At 41.2% G+C, this 20553-nt stretch overlaps 2 protein-coding genes across 10 annotated transcripts in view; one reads left to right on the forward strand and one right to left on the reverse strand.

Moving 5' to 3' along the window:
• CCDC57 (coiled-coil domain containing 57) overlaps positions 1-5300 on the reverse strand; it is a 47534-nt gene extending 42234 nt beyond the window's left edge. For 3 of the 5 annotated variants that reach the window (XM_030506256.1, XM_030506250.1, XM_030506251.1), the window contains exons 1-2: positions 5280-5298; positions 158-258 (exon numbers count right to left, since the gene is read on the reverse strand). The gene's annotated coding sequence lies outside the window, so the exon portion shown is untranslated. Of the gene's footprint in view, positions 1-157; positions 259-5279 lie in introns of all 5 variants that reach the window. The other 2 variants (XM_030506263.1, XM_030506266.1) reach the window with 2 other exon arrangements.
• On the forward strand, positions 304-16633 carry SLC16A3 (solute carrier family 16 member 3). 5 transcript variants are annotated; one of them, XM_030506247.1, is made up of 6 exons: positions 418-503; positions 2324-2394; positions 8081-8324; positions 8815-8958; positions 9357-10124; positions 11552-16633. In XM_030506247.1, the coding sequence occupies exons 3-6, from the start codon at positions 8102-8104 to the stop codon at positions 11836-11838; spliced, it is 1422 nt and encodes a 473-aa protein (XP_030362107.1). In that variant the 5' UTR covers positions 418-503; positions 2324-2394; positions 8081-8101; the 3' UTR covers positions 11839-16633. The 5 variants fall into 5 exon arrangements, 4 of the variants coding, with proteins under 4 accessions (XP_030362105.1, XP_030362107.1, XP_030362108.1 ...); XM_030506248.1 differs by lacking the exon at positions 418-503 and adding an exon at positions 514-1658; XR_003994349.2 differs by lacking the exon at positions 2324-2394 and having other exon boundaries at positions 304-503; positions 9357-11246.
• The last annotated feature ends 3920 nt before the right edge of the window (positions 16634-20553 follow it).

A 20553-nucleotide genomic window follows, 5' to 3' on the forward strand; every position in this document is an offset into this window, starting at 1 on the left:
ACCAAACCAACCAACCAACCAAACAAAAAAAAAACCAAAATCACAAGGACGCTCGGAAAAGCCTTTCTTATCTGAGGAGACAACGAAGAAACTGTGGTCACTCCCTGGAACACACGGATGTCGGGACAGCACCACCCTCACCGCAGCCGGTTCGTACCTGCAGGCGCTCTGCCCGGGCCGCAGTCCAAGGCGCCTAGCGGGACCCCACTTCACGCAGGCCCCGCCGCACGCGGCTGAAACGCCTCCGCGCGGGCGGACCTGTAACAGTGAGAAGAAGTCACATGATCGGACCGAGACACCACACACCACCACCACCACCACCACCACCCTCCCTCCCTCCCTCCCCCCCCCGCCCCAGTCCGAGGCTGCTCCGCAACTGGCGGGACGGGACGCGAGCGGGGCGGAGCGCGGCGCGGGCGGGGCTGAGCGGGCGCACGGGGAAGGCGGGCAGCGCTCCGGCACGAGCACGGCATCTTCGCGTTGAGGCGCGGGACGTGACTCAGGTACTGAGGGGGAGCTGTTGTGCGTGATGCTGTGGGGTGTTTGGCTGGCCTACGGGACTGAGCGCCATGGGGAGCGTGGCGGGGTCTGGAGCTGGGTGACCCGACTCCGGAGCGCCGGGCAGGTCGAGGACGCATCTCTGTGTGGGGCTGCCCAGGCCGGCGGATGGGCTCGAGCGCGGCTGAAGCTTTAGGAGAGCGCGGCGCGGGCAGCGCGGCTTCATCCCTCTCCTAGAGGCTGCGCAGGGCGCCGGAGAGTCGGCGGAGACAGCGCGGACTGTCTTTACCCCTCTGCGCGCCACCTCACGGGGGCCGGAGGCGCCCTCCTGCTGCCTGCCGTTCTCCCCGCGCATAGGGGCAGGGGGTGCTTTTCTTTTTCGGGAAACCCGCGCTGTGGTGCGGGTCGCCCAGCGTCCTCGCCGCCATCAGTCGGACAACGCTGCCCGGGCGCTGAGCAGTGCTGGCGACCAAGCCCCGCTCCGGCTGCTGCGGGAGAGAGGTGCCCCCGGCTTCGCCCTTAGGCAGCTGGGTCACGCCCAGGCGCTCGGTGCCGCGGCCTCAGCGCACGTACAGTGCTACACCGGTGGCTCGTGAGGCACCCGCGAGCTCGGGCTTTGTTCCCGCCATCGCTAGCTTCAGACCGGTATCGGGCGATGGGGGTCTGCATTCAGCGCCTCCTCCACGATTCCTTCGCTGCCGCTCAGCTTTCCTTTCAGCCACAGGGGAGTAAATTTTGGAGTTCCCTTTGTCACAGCGGTGACAATTCAGACCCGCTAAAGGGAGTGACGCGCAGTCTGAGGGATCGTCCCCTCATAAGGACATCGCGGAGTCCTGGGCGTGAACTCCGTTACTCGGTTCTGCGAGCGCCTTGTGAACGGTGAGGCGGTCGGACGCGGAATCGCGCGGCCGCCTCCATGCTCCGTGAGCATCGGCGGCGGCGACCCGAGCGCTACGTGCCCGACCCGAAGCGCCGCGCGGGCCGCCGTGGCCGCTCGCGGCGCCGCGACCGCCACCATTGTTCTCCTGACCCCGCTCCTCCCCCGCGCGGCAGCCGCCGCAGCCCCTGTCCATCCGGCGGGAGAGAGACTTTGTGTGCCACTGCTCGTTATCACATCCTTATTCTAAGCAGTTCTGTGGAGAAAGAAAAGGCGCACAAAGGTGAGGTTGAACTGTGGCAATACAACTTCCTCACCGGCTCAGAGCATTAGCATCGGTTGTGGAAATGCACACACGCTTGGTCAGCGAGTTTGCGTGCTTTCTGGGTAAAGCAGTTGAAAAACCGTTTAGTTTAAGATGTCACAGAGTGAAGTCATATACGGTTTTGCAATGTTTATTTCAGAGGGAGCGGTAATTTGTGAAGGCGTGGCAGTTGGCAGTCTAAAAATGTAAGACAGACTCTATTAGCACAGTATACCTGTTGTGACTCAGTCGGAAGACTAACTCAAGATAAATCATAAAAATATTAAGGTGACTTTTTAAATTGTCGCTGAAGTGGGAATTCACTTATCTCACTGTATGGCACCATGTTATGCATCTGCATTGTCTAAAGTCATTGAGTAAAATGACACCTCTTGACCAGATGATCTTTTCGTGCTATATTCAGCTACATGTACTAACCTAGCTTGAAGTACAGTGCACATGCGCACCAGCATTTTATGTGTTAGGGTAGTTCCATGGTATTCTGCAAAAATAAGCACATATGTCCAGCTGGTGACAGGACTGTACCCTTAATTACTATGTGACTGTCACTTGTTTTTATACTAGACAAAATAAGAACACTTCTCTGCTATTAAAAATTGACAAGAATTTCTATTTTTCTAAAGCTCTGACACATTGCAAAGCCACCATAGCTGCAAGGCTGAAGTCAATTTTCATGATATATGAAGACTAAATTGTAAGTATTCAACTGAAGCTGGGATTCTACAAATTCTATTTTTGAAAGCATATGGAAAGCAGCCAGATAATTCAAGTGCAACTTGAAAGCATGTTTGTCACTTTCGCTATGCATACAGAAAAGGCATATGCTGTCTGGTCTTAAGGTGCCACTGTGATGCTGACATTAATGTGCTTATGGTAATGGATGTAGTGTAAAAAAACTCATAGGCTTTAGAAAAATAAGTCCACTTCTCCAGAAACTGGGCATTTGATATAGAGACAATAACTAGGGAGGTTGACCATGCTGTTGTTATAGAACTATATTTGTTTCAAAGCTGGTACCTGAGGAGATTGAACCGTTAGTTAGTGTTGTATTTGTAATTAAATAAAATATTTATGTAGGTATTTATCTCAAGATTAAAAGATCTGTTTCTTTTTGTTAAGAAGCCAAATTAATACTTCATTTTTAAACATGAAGTTAGTATGCAGATCTGTGGGTTATTCTTTTGCTTATGGCCCAGTATAAGTTAGGCGTACTTGTTGGTAACATGCTGATTAAGGAAAAAACAATAATTCAAAAAATAAAATGGATATAATCTGATTTTGCCAGATAATGTAAAGAACAGGGTTCTAACATATTTATTCCAAAAAGAAATAAATAAATAAGCTCAACTTCCCCTCTAGAATGTTTTACCCAGATAATAGAATCTACAGTGGTTAGTATTATTTGCTACACATGAATTGCAATGTGAATTTATTGTGTCGTTGCAGTCTGCTAGTAACTTGTGATGTATGTTACTTTACTGTGCTGTAGCAGTGCACGCTAAGATGATTTGAGGCTAAGTGGGGACTGGGGATTAATAGTAAAAGTGTTGGTATGGAACATCACCTTCAGCTACAGACAGCACAGAATTACTATATAGTTTATCCTAGGGGTTTTGAGGGAGAGATGAGAGAATGGTGAAAGCTGTCAAACCCTTAAAAAAGGCAGTGGAACTGGAAAACAGGATGCCAAAATGGGAAAGTCACTGCAGAGCTTTTACATATAAGTATCTCAAAGGTGGGTGCCAGGAGGATAGTGCCAGACTCTTTTCAGTGGTGCCCAGAGACAGGATGAGGAGCAATGTTACTTTTCTTTAATAAGCTAAAACACAAGAAGTTCCACTCCAATATGAGGAAGAACTTCTCGACCTTGTGGGTGTCAGCACTGGAGCACTGGAACAGACTGCCCAGGAGAGTTGTGGAGTCTCCCTCTCTGGAGACATTCTAAACTCACTTGGATGTGGGTGATCTCCAGAAGTCCCTTCCAACCCTAATGATTCTGTGAGGACGGGAGGTCAGGGCAGGCATCAGTAAATACAGTAATGATTTTGTAGGGAACAGAAGTTTGCAGCAGCCTTTGGAAATGAATGTATATTTTATTCGGTTGATATTTAATCAGCTAAGCCACAAGAAATGCTCTACTGTGTCATACCAGTGGCCCATCAAACTTCTTGCAGGGGTTACTTCCTGCAAAATTTTAGTAGAGCTGGTTAGTCTTAGGTTTATTCACTCAAAACCAAGTATCACACACATCTTTTATTTAGTCTGCTTAGATTTTAATACCCTTAGGCAAATATAGGCTTATGACTCCTATTAACACAGTATTGAACAGTCTACACTTTTCAGCATTTCCATGCTCCCAATACCCTGTGAAGAGAGAATCATTATTCTCTTCATTCCACAGATAAAAAACTGAAGCAGGATCTCTGCATTGCTGAGCTTAGACCATCTTTCTCATTTTGTAATTGTGCAGTTCTCAAACTAGTGGGGTTCCAGACTGAATTCCATTCTAAACTAGGTTTCCTGCATGGAAGTTCATGTTTTATTTTTGATAACAGTTGTTCATTTCTATTCCAGGAATCCAAAGTTGGGTAGATTTCTGACATATTTAAATTAATTCAGGGGAAGTTCTTAAGCTACATAGGTCAGCTTACATACTCACAAATGGCCTTCCTACCCATGCTGCTGACTGTAAAGTGCTGCTACATAGCCAATAAGGATATTGGCTAAACACTGTTAATAAATTCTTGCCATTTCTAGCTGGTCCTTTTCATAACACAAATGCTCTCCTTTTATATATGCTGCACCATCACATCAAACACAGCACCCGCAGCACTACCTACAATCACCTAATACTTCCTCTTAACTGATCCTGTATTAGTTTCCATGGCAACAGGAAGATACTCTCAGGAACATTAAGCCCCACAGATCTAAATACATTTAATCCCTTTGTTTTACACATTACTAAAGCAAGAACGCACTTATAATAGGAGGAATCTGCAATAAATTCTATCATGTCTGTTGTGGAGATACTGAAACTGAGCTGCAGCCAGTTAAATGTAATCCTTTGCCTCTGAACAGGGCTGAGGTAGCAAAAGCAGGAAACGAAACAGTTGCAACAGTTCTGTAGCAGCCTCCTGTCGCAGTAGGCTTTGGCAGTACCCCAGTGCTGAAGCGAAATTACAAGTAAAAATGTTGTCAGTGCAAACCAAGCATGAGCCCACCTCTCCTAGCACTAACCCTGGTTTGCACGTTTCACATGGGAACCTCCCCACTATCTCCTTTAGTTCTTACGGAAGCAGATACAGTCTAGCCTGGTAAAACACACTATGACAGGATGAAGGGAACAGGGTGAAGTGCATCTTAAGATGTTTAGAGAGACAGGGTTCCTTTAGTTCTGGTTAATGGTGTTTTAATTTGATGTGTTAACATGAACTAAACCAGATGAACAAGATGGATGTATGTGCCGGCATATGTAGACCAATCTTAAAAAGGATGGAGTTTGAAGGTGTAGTACGTTGGTTTATGGTAATTTTTAGCTAAACGTGATAACAGACATGATGTAAAGATGAGTAAACGGACCTTTCACCACAGCAGAACATCAAACCGTTTCCGAGACCGCTCCTCTTAGGGCGCGCGAGGCTGGCAGGTCCCGTAGGTCGGCTGGGACGAGCGGCGCCTCGCGCAGGTTGGCCCGCCCCTCCCTGCCCGCGCGCCCGCCCCTCCCTGCCCGCGCGCCCGCCCAGTCACGTCCTGCACGTCTCAGTGCGGCGGCCGCCAGCGCGCGCGCCCAGCCAGGGTGGCTCGCGCCGCCGCACGTCACAGCGGCGGGGTCGCGCGGGGCCGCGGGGAGCCGGCGCTGCCCGGCGGCGCGGGGAGAGCCAGGGCTGGGGCCGGGCCGCGCTTCGTTCATTTCCTTCCCCCCTGGAGAGGTCCGGACAGCTCGCTTCTGTAAGGAGCACGCGTCCTGCCAAGTAGCTTTCAAGGGCGATTGGCCTCAAAAGCCACCTGCCACTTACGATGGCTTGGATACACTTTACTGTCAGGGTTCAGTACTGCGGGTCTGCAGAGTCTGCCCTTAGAACATATTAGATTCGGTAAAGGAGACCGTCCCTGCCTGTGTACAGGAAGAAGCAAGACGTGGCTGCCATAAGCCATTTCTTCTAGGGTTGAATATTGCTATCCAGCACTGTGTGAGCAGTCTGCAGAAATTGCTGTTTGTCAACAAAATGTTCATGTACCATTACTGACTTTGTGTTGCTATTAAGATGGTTAATACAAAAGACTAAAAATTACACAACTCTTCCCCCAGCATTTTAAACATTCACTCCAAATGAAATGTTCTGTCTAAAAATTTGGAAGTAGTGGGATGATTCCTCCTGCCTCCCAGTCTCCTTCATTCCTGACTCTTATTCCTGATCTTATACACTTGTGCTGAGATGTTCGAATCCCCATTTTTCCTGTTATCATTACTATTACAGAGCTACCAGTATTATGAAGGATTACACTTTGTGCACATACTCTGTGCTGTCTAGATATTCCTTTAAAAAAAAAAAAAAAAGTAATTTTTGAAGCATGCTTTATATCTTGTATCATACAGAAGTTACTGGGAAAAACAGTTCTGAAGGGTGGACAGATCCTAGTGTTAGGATGATTGTCAGAGATGCATCTTAAGACTTTCATTTAGCAACCCAAAGCCTGGTGCAGAAATTGCCTAACAAGCTGTGCATTTTTATGTACTCTTACAGCAGTCAGCAAATCAGCCATCTGTAGTAGCAGGCACCTAGATGTCTAGTTGTATTGAGGTGTTCTGTTTTGTTCCTTGTTTAACCATTTTAGGTTCTAGTTGTATAGACTTAAGACAATTTTTTCCTGTTTATACTTCATTTCCAGAAAACAAGAGGTGAAGCCAGTAGTATGATGCTTACTGTCCTTCTCCTACAGCCCAGGGCAATAGAACAGCTATAGTCATGGCCGGGTTTCTTTCTGCATCATGCATATAAAGTTGTTTCTTCCAAGAAGTGGGAGTGCAGGTGTAAATGCCTTAGTAAGTACATCCATACAGGCCTATTGACAATCATGCATTCGGTGCTCAGTTGTCTAGACAAAGCTGCATCAACTAGATTGTTGTGCTATACATAGTCTGGTTCTGAAATGGAGCTTTATGAACTACGTAATTCCCAATGCACAGCAATCACTATGCACACTTCTGAAAGCTGAAGCATTCTTTAGTGACGAATGTCTCTGATGTGCAACTGTACTTGCACTCCTCTTTTAGGCACTACTATAAGAAACATTGACCCAATAAAAGAAATCAATTGCATTTTAAAGAAATGGTCACGTTTTGTACATGTAAGATTTAACATACAACTTGTGCGAAGTTCACTTTAACATTTTAAAGACTTCTGTAATACACAGGCCTTATAAAAACCTAATTGCTGTGATGCAATACCTCCCTGCACTCTTCACATACAGGGACACTTTATCTGCCTTTTCAGTGTCTTCCCCCCATTTGTTTTAAAACTTTGCAGCATCACTGTCTAGTGCATAACATTCTCATGAGAAAAGATGAGGGTTTTTTTTGGATGCAAAGACACTTGTGGCTGCACATGGAAGATGTGAAAGATTCATCAACTAAAATGTAAAAAAAAATTAAAATTACTGATAATGTAGTAACAACCACGATGGAAAGTATTTGCTTCAGGCAGACAGTGACACTGAGCACTGCTGCAGTTACTAGGTCCCATCATCCACAAAAAAATGCCTGTGCAGATTTTCATTGCAGTTCAGCTTAAGTACTTACATGCGTGAAAACTAATAGATCAGAAGCTCAGATATATCTTTTCAAGATATCAGTGCATCAGGGCTGTATTTCTTCAGTAGGGAACAAAATGCCTGGGTGATTTGTCCACTGTTGCACAGAATACTTGTGATGCACCAGGATTTTGCTTCCAGGTCTCTGAAGTGATTAGTCCAAGAGCTTCATATAGAAGGATTTTATAGCAAGAATCCTGCAGGCTTTAATGCAGTAGTTATTACATATTTGTTAAACACAGCCCTGAACTGCTGTTACGGCTTCCTTTTTTTCTATGAAGTAGTGATTTGGTTGAAATCCAGTTTTGACAGAGAGATCTGTGAGGTGACATTCATTTAAAACTCAGCTGCGTGTATCTCATTGTTATGTATTTTATGCAAGCTTTTTAAGGACTAAACCCAAACAAGAAGTTTAAATTGCACTGCATCTTCAAGATTTGTATTTTAAATGGTTCCATATCTTATTCGTAACTTTAACTGTAGTGCAATTTATGCCTATTTTGGTTAGATGATTTTGGTTAGATAACTGTCCCAATGTCTATAGACTGTAATTGCTTTTTGTTTCTTAGGGAACACCCTTGAGCTTGGTCATGGGAGCTGTAGTAGCTGATGATGGTCCATCTGGTGTTAAAGCCCCTGATGGAGGCTGGGGCTGGGCTGTCCTTTTTGGCTGTTTTATCATCACAGGATTCTCCTATGCCTTTCCTAAGGCAGTTAGTGTCTTCTTCAAAGAACTTATCCGGGAATTTGGCATCGGATATAGTGACACCGCATGGATTTCCTCTATTCTGTTGGCCATGCTTTATGGAACAGGTAGGTAGTTCTCTGTTTTTGAAACAGTATTGCATCATACAGTTATGTTTGTAAATCACACAGCCATTTACAGTATGAATGATGATTGCATATCATTACTCGTGTGCAAGTAAGGCATTCCAAAGAATTACTATTTATCACATAAATTCAAAAGTTATTTAAGCACATCCAGCTTGCACAAAAAATTAGATCTTTAACTTAGTGGCTACCAAAGATGATTAAAAGGAAAAACTGCATGGCACTCTGAAGACAAAAAAGACTAAGTATTTGACTACAGAGGAAAGAACACTCTTCCAGATTGGCCTGACAGTAGGGAGAAAGTATAGGAAGAACCACAGAATCATTAATATTGGAAAACATTGTTAAGATCATCGACTCCAACTGTAAACATAACACTGTAAAGTCCACCAAGGAAGAAATGCAAACTGAGATAAAAACAACTGCAAAAATTGATTTATCTTCGGAACTGTAACTTGCTTTTCTTGCCTAGGTCCTCTCTGTAGTGTATGTGTCAACCGCTTTGGCTGTCGCCCTGTCATGCTGGTGGGTGGCCTTTTTGCCTCACTGGGGATGGTGACAGCCTCCTTCTGCACAAGTATCATTCAGATCTATCTAACTGCAGGTGTGATTACTGGTAAGTAGTGTGCATGGTTGAAAATGAGTTAGCTGATGTCTTTGGCTTTAGGTTGAGGTTTTGTGTGACAGCTATCTAAATCATCAGTATCATCCAAATGGGCTTTTATAAAGATGGCAGACAAATGTGGAATAAATCCATCATTTTTTTAATCAGTATTAATTTTTCTGGTATGTTTAATATCCAGTGCTGTAATCAGTGAAGTGTACAAGATACAGAAGCGTTCACAGAGTACAAGGATATTATGGAAGTGGAATGCTTTCAGAAATATTCTCTTAGAATTCTTTTGTCCATTTGAAATAAAACATTTAAGTCAGGAATCAGAAAAACTGCAGTTAGAATTTGTTAAATACTGATATTGTAGGCCAGTATTATTTTTTACGTACCCTCTGTTACAGGTTTGGGACTGGCACTAAACTTTCAGCCTTCACTCATCATGTTAAACCGTTACTTTGACAAACGCCGTCCCTTAGCCAACGGGCTATCTGCTGCGGGGAGTCCAGTGTTTCTTTGTGCTCTCTCACCATTGGGGCAGATACTACAACACGAGTATGGTTGGAGAGGAGGATTCCTTGTACTGGGTGGGATGCTGCTCAACTGCTGTGTTTGTGGTGCATTAATGAGACCTTTGGAGCCACCAAAAAAGCCTGAAGCTACCAAAGACCCAGCTGAGAAGAAAGCGAAGAAAAAACTTCTGGATTTCAGTGTTTTTAAAGATGGTGGTTTTGTAATCTACACGCTAGCAGCATCTATCATGGTGCTTGGCCTCTTTGTTCCCCCAGTTTTTGTTGTGAGTTATGCCAAGGATTTAGGATATCAAGACACCAAAGCAGCTTTTCTTCTGACTATTCTGGGATTCATTGATATCTTTGCTCGGCCTATTTGTGGAATGGTAGCTGGTCTTAAATGGGTTAGACCACGCTGTGTCTACCTCTTCAGTTTCGCTATGATTTTTAATGGCTTTACAGATCTCATGGGTTCTATGTCTGTTGACTATGCTGGCCTGGTGGTGTTTTGTATTTTCTTTGGCATTTCTTATGGAATGGTAGGTGCTCTTCAGTTTGAAGTTCTCATGGCTATTGTGGGTACCCAGAAGTTTTCCAGTGCTATTGGCTTAGTGCTCCTGGCAGAAGCTATGGCTGTTCTAATTGGTCCACCATCAGCAGGTAAGTATTCCATTTAGTTCAGAATTCAAAATAATTTGCATTGTATCCATTTACATAAATTGTATTATAAGGGAGCACAGAAAAAGACAACAAGAGTCACTCGACAAGTGCGTATTGTGCTAGTGTTGCACATGCTTCAATGACTTTCTGCAGTTACAACCTGAAATAGTCCAAGACAGGCTGGGATGAAATCTTTTCCTTCTGTTTCAGGATTGGTTGAATTGCCATCAGAGATGCTGCTCTTTCTCCACTGAAAGCCTACACTGGACCTCTTACTAGTAGATGGCTAATATTGTATGAGTTTTACACACACACTGATTAACTTTTGTGAAGTTCAGACCTCTTTGGAGTTGGGATTCAGAATAAGAAACCTGTCAATTTTCTTTGGAAAGTACTAGGATAAATTCTCTATATCCATGGTTGATTTGGAGGAGGAAAGAAAATGTAAGAAGAAGGAGGGGAAAAAAAACCCCAAAAAAACCCCCACAACCAACCCCTTACATGGAAAACTGTAAAATGGGACTGTTTTAAGGAAGGTAGACTGCTTCTGTTTCACGTCCCACAACCTAAGAATAAGGGCACATTTCAAAAGACTCAAATTCATTAAAGCTCAAAATTGCAAGTTAATTACTAATCAAAGAACATAAATTTTACAGATCCCGAACTGAAAAAAAAAAACCAAACCAAAACCCAAACTCACCCAAACCCCACCAGTTCACTGTCAAAATGTTTACTGGTTATGCCAGACACTAAAAAGTATTGGTTATCTTTATTGTGACAAAACCCCTCCTGGAAGAGAACAGTACTATGCACTACATTCTCTGATCTTCAGGTTTGGTGATGCACGTCCTTTGTATCTTCCCTCCTGTTCTTTCATATCCACCAAATCCTATGAAAGTTTAACTTGCCTAAAGCATCAGAACCAGTCATTACTTCAGACTGACTATTAAATAAGATTTGTATTTTAAGCAGACAGTACACTGCCTGTGTATGAAGGGAAATGAGATTGGGAGCAAGAGGAAGCTGCTGATATGGATCGCAGCCATGGAAGCACATGTTTTGATGTGGAATACATGGCACTTCTCACCTCTTGCATATGAAGGCCAGGCTCGTTTTATTCCAGTTGAGTTGCATGACTCTGTGTGCGCAGGGGATTGTATTTTGGGATATGACAATATCAGTGAATGTTAAACAGAAATGAAATAATTGAGAAACATTTTGTTATAAACTTGTTAAAATGCTACTTCAAAAAACCTGCTTAGATAGCAAGTTTAGATGACTGCTACTGCTGAACCCAGGACATCACAATATTTCTAGACAGTCATTTAAATGTTTAAAAAAGCAGAAAAATATTTGTTGCAGGATAATCACTTTTGTTAATTACCTGGAATGTTGGTTTTTTTGATTTTGTTTTTTTTTTTTCCCAGGAAAACTCCTGGATGCAACAGGGAGGTACATGTTTGTTTTTATTATTGCTGGAATTGAAGTTACCACCTCAGCACTTGTATTGGCCTTGGGAAATTTCTTCTGCATTAAGAAAAAAACGGAAGAACCACACACAAAAGAAGAAGCAGCAGAAAGAGAGGAATTAAACAAATCTGAAGACAAAACTCCTGAAGATGCCAAGGTGGACTCTATTGAAGTGGAACAGTTTCTGAAAGATGAGCCTGAAAAAAATGGTGAAGTTGTAACTAACCCAGAAACATGTGTGTGAGCATGAGAGGAAACCAACAAAGCTTCTAGAAACAAAAGATTTTCAACACTATTTATTTTAGAAATAGAACTAGTTTAGGGCTGGGCCATCTGCTTTATTAACTGGAAACCGGTCGGCTCCTCAAGGCTCTCTGGAAGCTGATTAGCTAGATAACCTTTTATTGGAAGATTGGCTTGATCAGTAAAAGGTGGAGCATTGTGGTTCTACTTTTTATGCAAACTAAAAAGCTTTTATAAACACAGGTAGAGTCTTGCTATGCATCACCAGAAACTGCTCACTTGGAAGAGATATAGGAAGAATATCTTTTAAGAAAAGTGGAATTATGTGTACATTTTCAGACAATATTAGTGAATTTGCTGTGTTGTGCAGCTAAATGTAATTTCCCTTCCTGTGTTCTTTGTGAAGGGGAAAGAGTTTGAGAAAGAGAAAAATCTCAGGAACTTAAAGGTCTTCATTAGGTTTTTGAATTTGTTATGTTTTCAGATTTTTAGATTAATTGGCTCAGCCCTAATTTAATTTTGGTAATGTCTATTACTTTATGTAAATGTATTTCTGAGTTTTGTCTATACTTCCAATCTTTGTAATTATCATCTGGAAATACTGTATGTGGAGAGGCACATTATAGATACTGTCCTCAGCAGATCACACAAGTGGTATTCTGAAGTAGTACTAAAAGAAAATAAAATGACCAGAATCAATCCTGACAGACAGTAAGCAAACAAAGTTAGCCTACATTTACATACACTGTTTTCAGTACAGTTTCCCTGCAGCATTGAAAGTATTACAAGTAACATGGAGAAGACAGGTATTGCGTTTAGTAGAATCTTCCCAAAGAGTGTCGATTTTGCATATAAAAGAAACAGTTTAAGTTTCCAGATGACCTATAAATTAAGAGTGGGTAGACTTGAGGAAGGGACTAGACTGTTTTGAAACATGTTAGCCATCTTTAAAGTGCAATGCTAGCAACATAGGAAGGCTTTAACATGTTGGCAGTGGTTTTTTGGTAGTCGACTCCAGCCCACTTACCTGTCCATTTGCTTAATCTATGGAAGTTGAAGGTGCCATTCTTGCTGGTTAAAGAATCTTCATTGAACAGTTGATCATATGACGCTGCATAAAGACTAATCAAGAACAGGTGAGCTCTGCTACTCATTGCACAAACAGAATGGGAGTCTCTGGCCAGTCTTTAAACCTTCTCTGACATTGGTATGGGGGAAAAAGAAACAGCTCAGACAAGGTAGTGATAGCACATTTGAAGGCATGCAGAAGGGGAAAATTCATTGTGACGACACTGCATTCTAAAGGAAGGTAAAAGGAAGGCATCTTATATGCCCCCCCCCTTCAAGAAATTTAATCTTTTATATAAAACCGTGCTACTGCAACCCACCTTTCAGATACGTTTATGAAAGCTCTCTAGGCTTTGTGACTGCATAACAATCTTCAAAACAGACTGTTACAGAGCCAGTTTTCTTGTTGGTAGCAAAGGAATATTGGCTTTCAGGTGCCAAAATTGTTCAACTTAGTAACTGAAAACCAGAAGCCCCTAATCCCTTAAAACCATGTTTCCCTTTTAAAAAGAACATTATTAGTTGTTTCATACTTGACCATTTTAACAGAAACATACAACAAAGTAAATCCAACAAAGTGCCAAAACCATGAAGCATTCCCTAACAGAATTATCTCAGATACCAGCTCCCATTCTGGCAGTTGCTTTAAAATGGTTTTGCATTGTTAGGATAACGTTGCACAGAAATTGAAAAATTAGGATTATGTTGGGGGTTTGGTTTTTTTTTTTTTGAGTGATTTTAAAAAGAAATGGATGCTGCACTGAATAAACTTTATTTTTATATCACATATAGTGCATTACTTTAAAACCCTTTATTAATTTAGTGGCAGGAACTACTCTGCCATGTCCTAGTTATAAGAACTTAGTTACTGAACTTAGCTCCAGTTTGCTAAAGACTAAATCAGTACTTGGAACACAACACTGCTAGCTCCAGAAGGCGACCATATGAAAGGGCAAGAGGAAAATGTAATGCACAGATCAGTTTATGATATCCCTGGAGGCTGCTTCCAATGGTAATGTGAAGGCCCTGTTCTGTTTCAAAAAGCAAAAACTAGAAACCTTCCCAAAAGTGAACTTAGATTTTCAAACAGCCACTTTTGTCTTACTGTGGGTTATAGTCACTGGCTTTCTTTGCTAGATAATGCTATACTGTTATCACAGAACTAAATGGTTGTCCTTTTGATGTTGGCTTTTGGCACAATTTTAAGTTTCTGTACAGTCTGCAAACTGGCTAGATTGTAATATCTCAAAAATCTGTGCTTAACATACTGACTTTCCAGACTATGTTTCATTTTCCATACATAATACCTTTATGGTGAAGCTGGAAACAAGAAGTGTTACATTACAATTTTATGTGGTTGAGGCAGAAAAGGAAGTTACTAAGACAAGGGAAACACATTTCAACAAGACGCCGTAAATAATTTCTGAAGTAAATCTAGTGTTCACAGAAAGCGCCTCACTGACCTCTACAACTGCTTTTCATCGACTCAAATATGAACTACTCCGAGCAGTACTGACAGTGCTCTTGCGCTGTTCACAGCACACACCTACCAGTGGATTGCAGTATTTGTGGGAGCAGGAGATGCTTATTGCATGAAAGACATCAAATCACAGGACTCTTTCATTGACTGTGAGAAATAAGGGTTGGAATTTAATTTGCTAGGCAGTTTCACAGAGGCTACAAAATCTTTTACTGTTTTCAGTATTTACAAGAAGCATCAACAGAAAGATAAGAAAATGTTAATGCAGATCTCTTAGTACTTCTGAGTTCTGAAGCCAGTTAAGCTCTCTGCTTCCATTCTGACCCATTCATGGGTGACATCCAGCTGTGTGCGAGCCCTCCAGTCCACTTTCTGTTCAGCTGCCTTTATTTCCTTGGGAGGATTTTGATTATACTGATGGGAAGGAAAACTCCATGCTAGATCACTAGCCTGGATAACTGCGGGGCAGTATGCCCGGCTGTGCTGAGGCATGTACCCTACTGCTCCTATGGACACGGCCACATTGGGTTCCTGCATTACAGACCTCACTCCTTTGTACCAAAAAAAAGGCAAGCAGCAAGTCCTCAGGTTCCCAGTTCTGTCTTGGAACACCAGCTAGGACCTGTTACATTGAGGAGAAGATTGTGCTGCAACCCCTTCTCTTGGCAAGACTACCCTGGCTCCTTAATAATTTAACTCTGCTTATTGTAAATTCACAGGGAATTGCTTTTAAACCCCTCCAGGTATTTTGGTACAGTGTTCCTTTAATCTCAACACCACTGAGATCCCCTTAAAAGCAGCCTGAGAGATGTGATCTTCCATGTATTTTGAGGACATGCATGGTCTGAGTCATAAAGCATTACTAAAGAGACACTAACTGCCTGGGGACACAAGCAGAATGGTTCCATGCAACACCTGCCTGGATGAACCTTTGTTCAACCTTCACCTGGTTAAAATTCTGTGATTTAAAAAAAAACAAAAACAAAACCAAAAAACCAACAGGAAAGGAGAGGGAAGGCAGCTAATTATACAACTGAACTGCCAAGCATTCCAAAGACACCACTGTAACTTGCTCTTTAATGATACACTACTGGAACAAATCTAATTCTTGAGGGAAGCATTTGAAAAATACAAGTGCAAAAATTCCAAGTATAATACAATAAAACAGTTGAAAGATAATTTTCAGATTATTTCTCTGATACTAATGAGCAGCCTTTTAGTCTAATGGCTAAGCATAATTTTAAAAGCTTTTTAGATCTTCACACATTCTATAAATTGTGTACTATTGGATTTATGGTTAAAAAATTGTATGTTTGATCTCATGATAGATCTTAGGCCCTTAGTTTCCTAGCGCAAGGAGAGGGTATGTATACAACTGCCTGTAACACAGAGAGAATATATAAAGAGGTGTATATGTATGTGCACATATATATACGTATGTATCTATATATATCAAACATGCAGAATATCCAGTAGAGTAGAATAGAGACAGTTTGCCTGTTTACTAGACAATGAGCAATGCAAAATTAAAATTTCTTCCTCCTCCTATACAAAAATAAGTTTGCTTTTTTAAAATTTCTAAATAAAACATCCTGTAGCTTTTTTGGAACCTGGAAGATCTCAGCAGAACTAAAAATGATTGAGCTCTCTTTAAAATCACACTCTCTAGATCTTGTTTTTCTCCAGTCCTTTAATACATTACAGCAAGTCTTCAGCAGTTACCTGCTGCTAAAGCAGCCTGTTCCCTCAAGCTGAGACTTGAAATGGTATGAAGGTATGGTATGAAGGACTGGACAGATCTCATGCTTGCTAATATTAAATCCCATCCAAACAAACGTGTGTTAGACAATGCAATATCATTCTCTAAAAAGAAATGAAAACATTCTCCTAACCAAGCAATTAAATTCCAAAATGAAAATACAAAATATATTCATGTATGCACCTCTGTTATGTCCCAAAGAAGCTTTGGTTCTGTTGGCAATCATAAACATAAGGCTTTCAGGAGAATGCAAACTCTTACAAGTTACAACAGTAAGTACTGACTTGTGCATGTGTGTCTGTGTCTCTCTACCACAGCTGTCTTTAGAATTAAGAGAGTACAATTCAGTTTTGTGCAAGTGAGATGACTTTTTGTTTCTTGTTAATGCACTTCTGTGTAATGTGTACATTTATACTTAATTTTTTTTAAATGCTTTTCTAGTGAACTGTTGCAAATATAGTGAATAAATATTCTTTTGGTTGTCAAAAACTGTGGGTGTGAGAAAATAAGTTTAGAAAAAATAACACCCAGATTTGGAAATTTGGCTTCCTCTGCACATGCTCATATAGCTATACAGAGCTTATAGAGAATAAGTGGTGACACTGAGCTGACAGGCAGCCAGAATTTAATGTGAGCAAGGGGACTGCTTTTGCCATGACTCATAGTTTGGCCAATTCCAAAATGGAAATGAGCTCCTCCTGTATTTACAGGAGACTGAAGACTGTTTTAAAGGATCAACAAATTTTAAAATAATAGCTATTAATTTTGTGGTGCTCCATGTAGAAATTATTGTTCTTGTCCTCTGAAAAGCGTTCCAGGTTTTGTTTTGCAGGTAAAGTATTATGAACTGCTATGACTTATAGATCCCTGAATATTTTGAGTATTGACCTGCCAGCAAGCTATCTTTATCATCACGTGATGCTCTTTAGAACTTGAAAGCTCCTAAGAAAACATACTTTAAGAATACATTTATCGTGGTGTATTTTGGGTCCTATGGTACCCCACCTAAGACTGAGCTACACCCAAGTGAATCAAAATTACAATCTTTTCAATAGAACAGGAGCTACATTTTGCTTTCTAGCAGGCTCACATCTATTTGCGCCTAAGTAGCTCTGCTGAGAAATTCTGAAGAAATCTCTCTAAGCTTGCTTCAAAAGTTTCTCTGTGCATTTACATGGGAAAGATCATAGGTCTATTTACATAAAATCCCACGTTTGAATAAACATGATTACCTTTGTTATGCAAATTGCTAAAACTCAAGGTGTAATCAAATGCTTTGCTATCCCACTGGCCAGATCAAGCCATATGCTGCTACAGGAATGATTGTTAAGGGTGGACTGAAATGACAGAATTTATTAGCATACAGTTAACATCCTTGTGACAGAAAAACCAAAGAGTTTATCTTTGCCTCTGGTAGTGTACGAGTCTGAAAGAAAGGAGTCAGGCCATTTGCTATGGAGGAAAATGAGCAAGACCCAAATTGCACAGGTCTTGTTCCCTGCTGCTGGACTCGTTAAAGGAAGGTGACCCACCAATATTTGAGAAGCAAACAATTCTAACAATAGCAGAGGCACTGCATATAAGAAACAACAGCTTTGGAATATATTATTTCACCAGCCTTCTCAATGCTGCTGCAATAGAGCTCATCTTTGTGCCAGCAGGAAAAAGGGAGTATCTACTGTAAAAGTCAGGGCTCTTAAAAGTATCTTGCTAGAGACAGTCTGTGAGATCAGCTGTCCTGCATTTGTCCAAGAAATTATGGAAAGTTAAAGGCAGACAGAGTAAAAAGCTACTTACCTCTAGTTATATGCTGTTTGTTCCTTGACTGACCTCAGTACCTGCCCAAACATCTCTGCAACATTCCAGCTTCCAATTTTTCTCACTATCCCTAGATGAATGCTTTGGAGCAGTAAGAAATGAGGGTAGCTCTTGCTCTTCTGACTCTTAATCTACTACTTCTTCAGCAATTTAAGGCCTTTCACTGGGAAACTGAATCCAATGAAGAAGCATATCTAGATTTTAGCATCTAAAATTCTTAAACAGCAAAAGACTTTTCAGTCTTGCTGAAAAATGTGGTATAAGAGCCAAGGGCTGACAATGTCAGATAAAATACAAATTGTTAGCAGAGAGAGCAGAGAAGCACTTGCTATTTGGGGTCTTTTAAGAAAAAATCTGTGCATGGCCTTGAAATACTGTGAATCACTGGTTTATCCTTTCCTTAAGGATTATGGGAAATGCCAGCCACTCTGCATTGCCTTTGTGCCTGTAAGGTTTGCAGCTCTGAAACAACTGTAATTAAACCAAATGTTTTGTCTGGTTGTGATCAGGACTAGACATTGTCTTCCTAGTGTATAAGGTACCAAATGAATTGCTGTTTTGTTCCATATCTCACCCCATCTCAAATATCCTGGATTGGTCACAGCAAAGACACAGTAAACTAGGGCTTAATGCTTTAGGATGATATACAGTTTTTCCTTTTCCCACTCTCCTTTGTCCGTTATGCTTATATTTTTCAGACATAGATCTTATACATGCACCTTAAGTCAAGAATTTTCCCAAAATGAGGTTAATAAAGAATGCTCTTATTATTTTTGTAGACTGCACATTTTTGTAGATTCTGTATATACAGATCTCATCTAATTTTCTGTTGTCCCTCTGCTTGCAGCATGCAATGATTTCATAGAGAGAACCAATTTTAAGATAAAGCAGGAAAAAAACCCCACCAATGTCTGAGAAAAAGTCATAAAGTGTTACTCCTGTGCAAAGATGTCCTGCTAAAAGTTAGTAGGATTTTGCTGTGAAACAGATTCTTACTGAAGATCAGGCCTCTGAGCACTCTGCTGGTACAAAACTACTGAACAATGCAAACAGTCCATACAATTCAGGTTTATACAATCACTTAAATGTAGACATAAACACGTAATGCTAGTAATTGTCACGTGAATGAACCAGAGGGAAGTGTACTGTTAACAGCAAAACCTCTTTTTATTATTATTATTTTTTCTCACCTAGTGAATTTTAGAAGCTACTTTAAGTACATGGTGGATTACATTTCCTCCCAATTGGATTAAATCTAGATTTCTGACCGGATGGCTCAGCACTATTAAAAAACCCTCAAACAGCAATGTTGTTTGTTTTCACTTAGTGTTTTGTGCACATGAACTGCTGCATTTGTAAAGCAAAAGGTAAAGAACAAAATAATTACCTTCTATTTCATTCTTCTACAAAGAAAAAAAAATATTCTTGAAACAAACATGTATGCTCTAGCCGATGATCTACTTAAATCTGTAAATTCATTGTAAAGATTCTTGCTGGGAAATTCAGTTTCTTAAAGTGTTGCCTTTGACAGATTTTATGGAGCAGCTGCCACTCAAGAGGTCTGGAACATGGGGAAAAGGCGACAACAAATAGTTGTGCCTATGCTATTTTTCCCCACTGAAGAAGGAAGAATGAGATGCCTCTGAGTTATACATGCCTTCCTTCAAGGGAGATTCTGAGTCTTTTCATTAAGTTAACATGGCATATACAGACTCCTTAAATGCTTTTACTTAGTATCTCTCTCATCGTATGATTTATTTTCAATTGTTTTCAAGGTACTTGTAACACAAAGAGTTCAGGGACTCTGCAACCATTACGATTATGTAAAACAGCATCACGGGAAGAATTTTCCACATAAAAGCACACAGCCAGTTCTAAATGAAAACTGTGAGAATAAATTAAATATCCTTCCAACTTCTAAAGGTATGCTAATCAAACACAGAGAATTCCTGAAGGTACATTTGCCCTCAGATTATGAATAGACTTCTGAGAATTATATGGCAAAAGCCAGGACTTTTACTATAGAGGGCACTGTGGGTAGAGCTCACTATTTTTCTTGGTTTTATCCTAGCTCCCGTAATTGATCAAGTCTCAATAGCAATTCTCTTCCCATATGTCCTGGGCTTAAACCACGACACCATACTTCCTATCAATACAGTGTATTACTTTGTAAGATAAGTGTTTGTGAAAAAGACTTCTGGAAAGGAAGCAATATCCAAACAAAAACATTTACCTTTAAAGAGACAAAAGACATCCTTTCTCTGAGCAAAGCAATGAATGCCTTCTCTTTCTTCCTGTATACCCTAACTGCTGTTTTCTGACCATGACTACCAAAATCCTTCAGTGAAAGGTTTAGTACCACAACTGTCTTCAAATGTTTGCAACCGACAGTGCTCTCTGTAGCTACAGAAACCCCTTAAAAAAAAAAAAGAAAAAAGAAAAAAAGAAAGAAGTTACACCAAGCAAAGAGTAAGGATGCATTGTAAGTAAGTTACACCCAGGAAGAATAGAAGTTGTTATGAATGTATTTACACAATTGTTAAAGTACACAAATACAGTAGTAGTACAAATGAAGTGCTCTGAGATACTGG

This window comes from Strigops habroptila, chromosome 14 (genome assembly GCF_004027225.2).
Source record: "Strigops habroptila isolate Jane chromosome 14, bStrHab1.2.pri, whole genome shotgun sequence".
Lineage (NCBI taxonomy): Eukaryota > Metazoa > Chordata > Aves > Psittaciformes > Psittacidae > Strigops > Strigops habroptila.